This window comes from Notothenia coriiceps, unplaced genomic scaffold (assembly GCF_000735185.1).
Source record: "Notothenia coriiceps isolate Sejong01 unplaced genomic scaffold, NC01 NC01_scaffold00034469, whole genome shotgun sequence".
Classification (NCBI taxonomy): domain Eukaryota; kingdom Metazoa; phylum Chordata; class Actinopteri; order Perciformes; family Nototheniidae; genus Notothenia; species Notothenia coriiceps.
The window spans coordinates 68,100-79,847 of NW_011367170.1; the positions used below are offsets into that span (position 1 = coordinate 68,100).

Genomic DNA, 11,748 nt, shown 5'->3' on the forward strand with positions numbered 1-11,748 from the left:
TATGTTTGTAAAAACAGCCTTATAAAAATAAACAAGCTTTAAAAAAGTTATCGTTTAATGTTTAAGTGAGGTGGGCCTAATCCGGAGCGGCAGGAATGCTTACAAGGATCAAAGTGCCATCAGGGTCTCGTAAATTCAGTAATGAGTAATATATCTCCTACACCGACGCGCAATAGACGCACGCGACAAAAGACGAGGAAACAGTCGAGTATAGTTCAAATGAGCGCTAGTATAATCTATTTCTCAATACTCAGAGCAATTTACCTTTTATCTATTTCTCTCTGTACTGCTCCCTGTTTGCTTTAGAATATATGACAATGAGACTACCGTGTTTTAGGCGGAAATGCCGGCTAGCTGATCGGCAACAACAACCAATCGCCATTCTGGAGGTGCGTCTACCATAGAATGGGACTAGACATGAGCATTTAAGAACCTATGAGGAAAAACTAATCAACCTATAACCAGACAATAAGCAATCAGAGGGGGCGCTGTTCTTATTATTTTCGTCTATAGGGCTAATCTGTGCGTCACGTAACAGTACGACAAATCATGTAAGAAAAACCCATAAGATACTATGCCAAAGTTTGTTCAATATCGCTATCTATATTAAAAGTGCACATCCTTACATCGCACAACGGTGGAAGCAACTTGGGGATGTACTTCGTCCGGGTCAGCGGAAAATCATACGAATTAGTACCAGATCGCTAAACTAGCCTGAAGTGCAGAGCGCTTTTAAACTCATTCAGGCGCTTACAAGTCCTTCCCTCAGTCAATATATCCGGCGAGGTAGTAAACAGAGTAACAGCTCATCTCTCTGTACGAACTACAAGATCTGACCGAGGTCAACATACAAGGCGAACTGAACACCCCTCATCCTATATATTGAGCAAGATGTATCCCATCAAGCCGCCGCACATCTTCAATTTTGCTCTAGCATCATACACTACTCTTTCACCCGTCTTCAAATTACAAATATCACTTTCAAAACATCCGTAACATAAATAATAGATGCCCTCGAGTAGCACTATCTAGATGAGAGAGCCTATAGAGGTCATTATATATAAGATAGACTATAATCTCAAGTCGACGTCGGGTTTGTGAAGAATACGGACAGCACTCAAATCCCTGTTTTTATTGGCTTTTCAACCAGTGCTAACAAAGAGTCATTTGGACGCAATACAATGCGGTTCCTCAGCTGGCTGCCCTAGTTCTCTCAGAAAGATAACTTTCATTCATAGTGCTGTGTAGATTCAATTTCTGATATGTTAAATATTGTTCTGCATACTAATTGGAGCACCGTTTTTATGTTGCAAGAACTCTTTCACAGAAGCGTAAATAAAAGGGCTAGCGAAGGCTTTTCGGCACCGTTTGACAGAAATAGCAATTACCATTTCTGTCTGAGGACAATGATCCACCCGCTCTTAGTGCCACCAACTACATTGTCCGAACGGCCAAATTGTATCCAAATAGACACCCACTGCGGCCTGCCGATTTTTATATAGGCACAAATTTTGAAGTTGTTGACCGCGGGGTGCTAGGGAGGACTCAGCGTTACGCGGACTCCGCATAATAGCTTAGCAGTGCTCTCACGTTCTAACAAATGACACTTCTAGTGCAGGGTCTTTGGACTGGAGGTGTACCATCGTTGTAAATGTAAGTCGCGTACTCGAATACTGAATACATGCCTTGTGAAAGTAATCGCAATTACAGTAGATATACTTTATTTTTCAATAAAGGATGGGTAGTCGTTTTTCTGGTGAACAGGAACACTATTTACTGTTTAATGGCTAATATAGGAACCAAACACATACATCTTGGTGTCATTCTGACAGCTCCCTCTCATTCTGCAGCCCACATAAAAAACATCACCCGACTGCATCTTTGTACTTCGAGGACCTTTCCTTGGAATATGTTATGAATTGAAGAGTTCCTTGGGTGTTTTGAAAGGCGCCCCTAAATAGAATAATATCATTATGGATTTATTATCCTGAAACATGTAAAACTTTTTAAAACTTTTCCAGTCACTGCCCCATGCAAGTTAACGATCAGCGCAGGCCATCACATTCTTGATTTGATCCCGTTATAAATGCTCATCATTTTGCAACGTATATCTTGCACATTTTATCCAACCACTCCGTTCTAACTTTCAATATATTTAAAAGAGATTCTCTCCATTCGCATGCGGGGCGGAGGCCCACAGACACGCTGCATGTCCTCACGTCGCTCAGACATCTGCAGCGCTGTGCAGTGTGCACACAGTTCGCGCGGTTCAATTGAATATTACATTTTGTGAGGAAAACTTTTCCACCAAAAATTTCCCCAATAAGTATTCCAAAAGTATTCACTTCGCAGTTTACGAAAGTAACTGTAACAGATTACCGTACTTCAAATGAACCCGCTGAATACATTAGCCCTACTTGATTTTTGCTACCTGAATTACGTAACGCCGTTACATGTATCCCGTTACAACCTTACACCCAATTCCTAGCGCTACTGTCCCGCAGCTCCTGCCTTTCTGTTGGACTCTGTCCGCACGGGCTACTGGCTTGCTGCGGAGTCGCATAAAGCAGACTCTGATCACAACGAAGATCACTTCTTATCAAGGCAGGGAACGTTTCGCAGTACGTCAGTCTAGCTGTCCCGCAGCTCTGCCTCTCTGGTGGACTCCGGACTGCACTTTACTCACCGAGACGATTTAAAAACGAAAATGGTGGGGGCGAACGCAGTTCCACCTTCTCCCGGTTCTGCGGGCCCGATGAAAGAAATGCCTCGGCGGCCGGTACGTGGGCCCGCGGCGCTAGTTGGCCTGGTCACTGATGCTATGGCATCCTTATGACCGTCTTATCATCCTGTTCTTCTCCCTGAGTTCTCAACCATGTGTCCCCTTTAAATGTGGATTTTCGTCCGGAATTCCTTGATACGATGTAACGGCTTAAGGCAGGCTATTCAACGGCTGCGCGGGCCAGTGCGGCCCAAACCTAACTCCGCGAGTGGCCAGCCTCCGGAGCCAAATTCTCACTAGTAAATAGACCCATTGAACGCAACACTCCGCGCTTGCAAGAAACCACCAAACAACAAACAGCAGCACGTTTTTTGAAGTGCATCTAGTGGTGCTACGTACGGTGGTGCTCATGTATACGCCAACTCTAAAACATGTCTCTTCCAACTCTGAAGCGTAAACAGAGACAAAACGGTAATTGCATCTGTGGACGCAGATCAAGTCAAGCGGACCTTTCGCGACCCGACTGAGCAGGGTCGGATGCCTGCTTCCGACGTCTCCCAAACACACACAGTCTCCCGCAAATCAACGGAGTGATGACAGATTTCATCTGCGAGTTGAAAGTGAACTTTGCCGGCCGATTGGATGACTTGCCCTGCCACATACGGATGATGGGCCTTGCCAGAGACCACCTTCATCTGTGCAATAGAGGGGACGAGTCAACTCAGAGCAAAAGGAAGTGGTCCTGCATGAAGGGGAAATATAATCACTGGAACTTATGACACATGCAGCGCACTAACGGGCCAGCGAAGTTCTTGAGTCCATGTCAAAAAAACACATTTCCTAACGGTTCAGAAGTAGCGATCTGTGTGCCAGTATGTTTGGAATCACATACACATGTGAATCAAGCTTTCACACATGGAACTCAATTTCAACGAAGTAGCCACTCGCTGCTCCCTGACGACAGCACTCTTCACCAAGTGTTTAGGATTTGCATGAATCTGTAGTGAGGCTCAGAAATTACTGCTCTTGTTCAAAACAAAAAATGTCCCTTCTCCCATTGAGAAAGTCAGTGATGACAAATCACAAATGAGGTGATAGTAAGCACCTAGAGTAGTTTACTATAGTAGACGGTAGTGTAGTATTCATTCATATAGTTACCCGTGTCCCTTGTTATGGGTTTGTGCACTGAAGTGTTTGACAGTTCTTTCTGTATTCATTTAAATGCACTTTGTAATGTGTCTGGGTCAAATGTGACCAAAACGTATGATTTTTTTGTTATTACTTGAAAAGTGAAAAAATATTGCTACAGTACTACCTCTTTGTGTTGCATTGGAGCTCTCTAGCTGTTTTTTTTGTATGTGAGCACATTTATTAAGACTGCTATTATTGTATTCAGTAAATGCACTTTGTGATGTGCCTGGTTCAAAAAAAAATAACCTGAATATTTGACTTCTAAAGCAAACAAATGTAATGCTACAACTGTGCACTTTTTTTCAGATTCTGTTAAATTAATGCTAATTTATTGTGTTTTTATGCACTTTTTGACCTACCTTTGTTAGATGAACAATGAATAAAAATTGCATGTTTTTCATCGCAGTAATATGTGTTGGTTTAAAATGTGTCACTACCCGCTTTTTACAGGCCGCTGAATGTCTGGCCCAGCTGAATTTTGTAGTTATAAAATCTGGCCCAACTGATGTGTAGTTGAATAGCCCTGGTCTAAGGACAGAGGGTGTTGTGTTGTCATACTGATATTCTGTACAAACTGGGAAGTCCACTGAGACAAATGTAACATTTATGATAGGCTATTGGGCTATATAAATAAACATTGATTGATTGATTGATTGATTGATTGATAGATATATATAACAACTGAGGACATATGTAAACATTTCCTTTAACACATATACTGTATATATATATAGATATTTGTTTTGTATGTCTTGTAAATTGCACTGTTGAGGAACCTGCGATCTACGTTTTTCATACATTACACAATTACACTGTAGCTGTATGTTATGACAATAAAACCTTTGAACCTTGAATGTTTCCTTCTTCACATGCTGTTCTCATTTTCACCACAGGGTGGCGCAATCCCTCCACCTGTCAGATCAGATTCAGAAACTGGTTTATTGCCAAGTAGGTTTACACATGCAAGAATTTTCTGAATGGTGCACACATAAAACACAGTAAGAGAAGAACAACATGTAAGAAAAGGACCACAAATAATGATAAAAATGACACCAAATATAAATATACAAAAAACTAAGTACAGTTTAATATATCAGATTATTATGAGACTTAAAATAAGATATATGCAGTGTCCATACAGTTTTTTTTTAAAGATGGATGAGAGCCACACCAGTTTTCAGTCTTTTATGTATGATAAATCCATAATGATCAAAACGTTGAAATGTGTTTTTATGTCAGGGATTGTTTTACTATCCTATGACATGAGTTATGATAAAACAAATGTTTTACAACATGCAGAGAAACAAATGCTGCCCTCGGAGAGAAAGGTCTTTCGTGAAACTGTGCGTTGCAGTAATTCATGTTTGAGGACAGATATATTGGCTGGGTAATTTGCCCTCTGCCTCTCTCTTTTGGTTCGGAATACTAAATATTTGGGGGGTGGGATTTAAAAAACCATTAAGTGGGCCACATAAAAGAGAGCCCGGCACAGTGATGGTCATTTCACCCTCAGACAGAAATGGTAATTGGCTAATTTCTGTTCAAACGTGTGCCATAAAAGCCTCGCTAGCCCTTTTAATTACGCTTCTGTGAAAAGAGTTGCTTTGCACAATAAAAAACGGTGTCAATTAGTATGCAGAACAATGTTTAACATATCAGAAAATTAATCTACACAGCACTTTGAATGAAAAGTTTCTTTCTGGAGAAACTAGGGCAGGCCAGCTGAGAACGCCATTGTATGTGGTCCAAATGACTCTTTGTTAGCACTGTTGAAAAGCAATTAAAACAGGGATTTGAGTGTGGTCGTATTCTCCACAAACCCGTCGCTGTTATATTCTGGAAATAAAAAAGCTCTATGTCTAATATGTGTGCTACTCAGGCTCATTTATGTCGAGTCTTGAAGTGAATTGGATTTTGAAAGGGTAAAGTATGGAGAAATTGGAAGTTGGGGGATGAATCTTGCCAAAGGAAGTCCTGTTTACTCGTGTTATTGTTACAGAAGAGATGAGCTTATCTGATACCTCGTTCCCATTAATGATGAAGGACTGTGCGCCTTGAATTTAAAAGCTGCCTCAGGCCATGTTTCTATATTTCCCCTGCATACATCCCCCAGTTGCTTCACGTTGTCATGTTAAAGATGTTTCTTATAAAAGAATAACAACTTGGAATTATTTTTATTACAGTATTTCGTCTCCTACATAGAAGACAAATAATGAGGTGTATCTCAGGTCCTAAATGCAAGCAGCCCACTCCTGGTGGGACGCACCCCAGAGGCGGTGGACAGCAGCCCATTTCCCTAAAACACAGTCTTTTAATTAAACAAACGAGCATAATAAAGGAGAGAAGGAGAAAAGTATAGTTCCCGCTATTCCCGTGTGAGGAGAAGTTCATTAAAATGTAGAGACCCTGTGGGCTTCCAGAACATTTCCTGCCGCTCGGCTCGGTAATAAGGCGGCAAAGCACAGGCTGGTACTGCACTGCTCCTGAATGTCTGCACACTTAGTCTGGTTAGAGGCAGAATTACTGCACACATGATGAGGGTACGGATCATACTGACTGCAACTACCATGTTATCCATGTGGAATGACCTTTGGGGAAGTATGCTTGTTTTTTTGCCCAAACTGGTATGGTAAGCACGCTCACAGTTTTTGGTAAAATTGAAAAATTGCTGAGACAAGTTTGTTTGCTTGATCTTAGCATAAAGACTAGAAAGAATGGAGAAAATGTCATAAAAAAATTCATACAACCGGCAACCTCATATTGATGGCAAGACCCCTGACCAATGAACTGCCCAACACAACAACCCTAGTAAAAAATAACATTAAGGCGTTTGCATGAAGAAAAAAAATACGGACCCAAGAAGGGTTGGTTATATTAACACAAAACAAAACAATTTGGCAGAAAAAACTCAAAAGTTTGAGAGAAAAATAAAGATGCCGATGATCACATGTTGATTCTGGGATCTGGGCTAAAATCAGAAGTATTTTTTTAGGGCTAAAACAACATGGCCAGGTCGCCCTTGAAAAAGGGATTTTAATCTCAATGAGAGCTTTTACCTGGTTAAATAAAGGATATATGTATAACATTTAAATTTGATTAGGTCAGTCACTGCCGACCTAATACACGGCTAGCAGCGCTGTCAGTGGTGATGAGGGTGAGCCTACTTTGCAAGGTAAGGCAATGTGGTTCCTTTACAAAAATTAAATACTACGTTTTGTCTCTTATGATACCTTTTTGGTGTTTTGGAGCCAGAAGTGCTAAATTACCAGCTAACACTGGTTCAAGAGAGCTAGATTATTCAGTCAGCTCAGCTGTGTCCAAGTTAGATGTGATATTATCTGGGAGAAAAGCCTATTGGAAAAACAGCCGACTCCTTTGTGTCTGTTTCCTGGAAAGTAAACAATGCCATGGTAGCGAAGTTGTGGTAGCAAGCTAGCCACAGGCTGCTTTATAGTAAGGTGACCAGATTTTCAAAATTAAAACCGGGGACATTTTGAGTTTTGCGGTCAATATATCATTAACATATCCACTTTTCTTCACTGTTAAAGAAAAAAGGGGGACAATTCTGGTTCAATGTAATTCGAACATTTGAACTGTTGGATACAAACAGAAGGACGATAGCTCATATATGAGACTTCAAAGGTCTTTTATTTTGAAACTGTACATCAGATTGTCCGGATTTTCTCTGAGTGATTAGATGGGGTCTCCTGCTATCACACTGAAGTGAAATAAGTATTTGATTGACTTCGAATGACTCTTTGATTATGGAAAGTTTACATTAAAGTCAAAATATAGACGGACAATAGATCTAATTTGAGATTTTAAACTGCATACATTTTAAATTGTGCTTCAGAAAGTAATGTTATTTTAGCAGTGTTGTGAGATGGTGTCAACATCAATTGAAATTAGTCACCCAGTGGAAATGTCAGATGTGTCTTCATAACTGTATGCTTACATTTTACATTCACTCAGTTATAGTGTGGTAGTTATACGTAGTTTCTTTTAAATTATTATTGATCACATTATATTGTACATATTTCTTGATTTAAGCTCCAGTATATGAATATGTTTGGTGTGTTTTTTTAGGTATATTTGTTATTGACCGAGTAAACGCTTTTATTTTGAAGGCAGTTTTTACNCTTTGCATCTAAAGCTAACAGACAGAGAATCAGCCACTTTTGAAACGCGCAGGGCTGCAACAGAGCCGGGATTATGGGTAATGCTGCCAATGATCTGTTTGGTGTTGTGGGGAGCCAAACACTTTCAGAGACATGTTTTGTGCTATATATCTGAGACTCTATGAATATGATTCGATGAAAAACACCTATAATGGCGGAACCTTTTAAAAAACTGCTATTCAAGTAAAATGTATACAAATGCATGTTTCCTCCAGGAGGTGGATTAAAATGTAGTTATGGTCCACTCTGCTGGCCTCTCTAACTCCTTGCCTGTGCTGCTCTCTGGCCAGGCATGTGTCACCATCGAGTGGTTGCGCGCAATCTGGCCCCGGCGGCCCATATGCCGGACCGGCTCCTCGATTAAAGTCACGTTCGCTGCTCCGATGCCTGTGTCGCTCTGACGCGACGCGGCTCATTTTCTTCCATTCTCCCTGCGAGCGGTGCGCTCCATGGCAGGAGAGCTGCGGCGGCCGCGCTACCAGACCACGACAGCGTAAGGGAGTTTCCAGAAATGTATACCCCAACAACAATACTCCACAAAAGTGAAAGTCTTAATTCCCCCTTGTCAACTCTGCCGCTTCAACTCCTAATCCACTAAACCCCTTCGTCCTTATTGCGACCTTAGCTTAGCCACTGTTTCTTACCTTTGTTGTTGTTATTTATTGTTTTCTTCTTTACTGATTGTAAAGTGCTTTGGAGCACAGGAAAGCCGCTATCATAAATGCTAAATGTAGCTATTATTTAGTTATTATTTATTATATTGTTATTGATTAATCGGTCGGGGGGTATGTGTGTCTTAAGGCTGCAACAACAATTCAATCTGGGAGAGACGGTTTTTTAGTAGTTAAGGAAGTACATATTTATTTGCAGGCAACTAGCACAAAATAAGATGCTGAATGGGAGTTTTCCGCGCGATTACGCGCCCCGTGGTTGCCCTGAGGGGAGGGTATCATTGGGAGCGGCGAGAACCGGGATCTGATGACCCGCGGTTCTAGACTCTGGTCCCGCGCTCGCGTGAATGGATAGTTAGGTTTGCTTCTGGACAGGGGAGGGGCTTAGCTTGACCCTGGACTGTCAGATGCGACAGGAGGGTTGTGAAAAAAGGGGTGGGAGGAGGGTTGCAGTAGAGGTCAACCTGGAAATGACAGCCCCTGTTAGGGATGCGGGGGAGAGCAGCATTTAAAAAGGGGGTTAGGCCGGAGCCTGGATGATAGGCCTTGGCCTGGAGAATAGGAGCCGAGGAGTGATTGGTTTAAGCTTGGCGTGACGGCCCACCGAATCACTTTATTGAGAGGAGACAGCAGTAGGACGCTTAGACCATCAGCTAAAATGCTATGAGTAAAGAAGGTCTTCCTGGTTGAACTTGCGCTGAGCTTCATAAGTGCCTTAAAAGAGCGGAACAGCAAAAGTATAGTATATATGTATATAGTATAGTACACACCCGAATAAGATAAGACCTTTATTAATCCCCGTGGGGAAAGTCAGTAGTTTAACAGCAACAGGGTAAGGTTGAAAAACAGGACAGCACAGAATCACACAGATTGTCTGATTTTTTCATTTATTGAGGTTTGACTACTTTTTTGTGTTACGTATCATAACGTTTTATGTGGTTAACAAAAGTGGTGGGTGTGGTACATTTATTATACCTCGTGTACTTATTATGACATATATACAACGTAAACTTAAAGTAAAGAATATAAAATTCAAATAAATGGTAAAATTAAACATAGGAAACTAAAATAGGGCGAANTTTTTTAGGTATATTTGTTATTGACCGAGTAAACGCTTTTATTTTGAAGGCAGTTTTTACATGCCTCTACCGTAATGCATAGGATACTCGCGCACCGCAATACAACGTGCGGGCTGGCTTGACTGTGTTTTTCGAAGTGGGGGCTGGCTTGACCACAGTCTGTTTACCCAGTGTTTCCTGACATGAAACGTTTTATTTCACCTTGCTATGTGTTTTTAACGTATATTAAAAAAACGGGGACATTTCCGGGGACAGTTTCAACCGGGGACAGGTCAATACAAACGGGGACTGTCCCCGGAAAACGGGGACGTCTGGTCACCCTACTTTATAGTCTTTTTCATTCTGAATTGGACCAGCATTTACAAAATGAACATAATTCTTCACTGATGAAGATTTAAAACTAGCGTACATTATTAGGAAATGTTATTAGGGCAAAACTTTGATAATCTTTTTCATTGACTTCTACACAATTGGACTTCTTTTGGCATCCTGTAGTGTTGTCGGCCATTAGACAGGATGCAGGTTTAAGGAACACATCGGCTTCACTTTTTACACCCAGAGGCTGCCGCTTGCTTTGGAAGCTATTCTGGGAGACTCAGTTTCACACATAGAGCAAGTTTACAGAGTTTAGCTATGTAAAACACTCATTTTTGTGTTCCCTGAAGTAGTTTAAGTACATAATAGTGAAATATTCAGGGGAAGGTTTCTCAAAATAACACTGCCACTTCTGTTTCTAGAGAATTATTTTGATATCTCCTTTGGGGCAATGCAACTTTTGAAAAGCTTTGCAGTAAACCTGACTTTGAAATCAAAGAAAAATACTGGTTGTGTTGAGCGGGCGTTCCGTACTGTAGGCTTGTTGTTGCCTTTGTAGTCATGTGGTTGCTTGTCTCTTAATTGACAGCGATAGTAGACCAACATGTTGTGGATTGTGGGTGTTATCTCCAGTCTAGCATCCCCTCAGTGCACCGCGCAACTCATTTCTCACTTTGGTTGCAGGGGCATGGAGCGCGTCTCTTTCTTACAGCCATCAGAAGTCAGGTGGCCTTCAGCCATTCCAGCTGTCTGTCCGGTGTCACAGTGAATCAGCATCAGGCAAGGGTGTAAAAGAAAATCACACAGTTTTACATGCTACATTTGCCTTTAATCGAGAGGAAATTGTGCGCAGAGCCGAGCCCCAAATAGAAATCTCCAGCAACACTTCGGTGCATGTGTAATTAGCGCTGTAAATCTTCTAATTAGCTTGTTGCGTTGTCACTGGTTAGAGCAGCATCCGGATGCATGCAGGGTGGGGCGTTTGGGTGTGGTGGGGCTGGTGGGGGTCCAGCAGATGGCTGTGTGCTGTCTTGCAGGCACACAGCGGTGGAGCGAAGAGGCTGTGTCAGACATCAGGCCACTGCCAGGAGCCCCACGACCCCCCCATACCCAGACTCATCCAGCCCGGCAGCTACCGAGGTTAAGAATAGAGGAAGTCTTGTCACATTGCTTGTAAAGGCATCCTGTGTTCTGAGGGGCGATACACTCTGGAAATAAACCATCGCCGCTCGCTGTGCAGCCCTGATGTTTGTTGTTTTCCGCTAGTTATTAGTCCCTTTTGGTCTCATACTGTCACAGATCTGCACGGCCTACAGTTGAGTTTAGACCTCAAGTTGACATTCTCCAATGTGGGCCCTACTGTTGGCTCATTTTATTGGGACTCTGAATACGCCACTGTATTACAGTACCTACAGTATGTTGATATCATTAAGAATTCTATGCTGACAAAATCTTCTCTTTTCAGTTTTTTTTTACTGTATCCGTCAGGACAGTGTGGACGAAAAATGTTTTAATGAGATGACAACAATAGTTTGTGTAGGGTTGTTTGATTTATTCCAAAACTTAACACACCAAAGATTTGGTTATTTAAA

The 11,748-nt window shown here is 41.7% G+C and overlaps 1 protein-coding gene across 1 annotated transcript in view; it reads left to right on the top strand.

The window, feature by feature from the left end:
* The window catches only part of LOC104962175 (poly [ADP-ribose] polymerase 4-like), a 17,544-nt gene extending 6,243 nt beyond the window's left edge, over positions 1–11,301 (top strand). Inside the window, exon 10 of the mRNA XM_010790575.1 lies at positions 11,194–11,301. Within this exon, the coding sequence (XP_010788877.1) occupies positions 11,194–11,301 (108 nt within the window). The remainder of the gene's footprint in view (positions 1–11,193) is intronic.
* Positions 11,302–11,748: the final 447 nt, after the last annotated feature.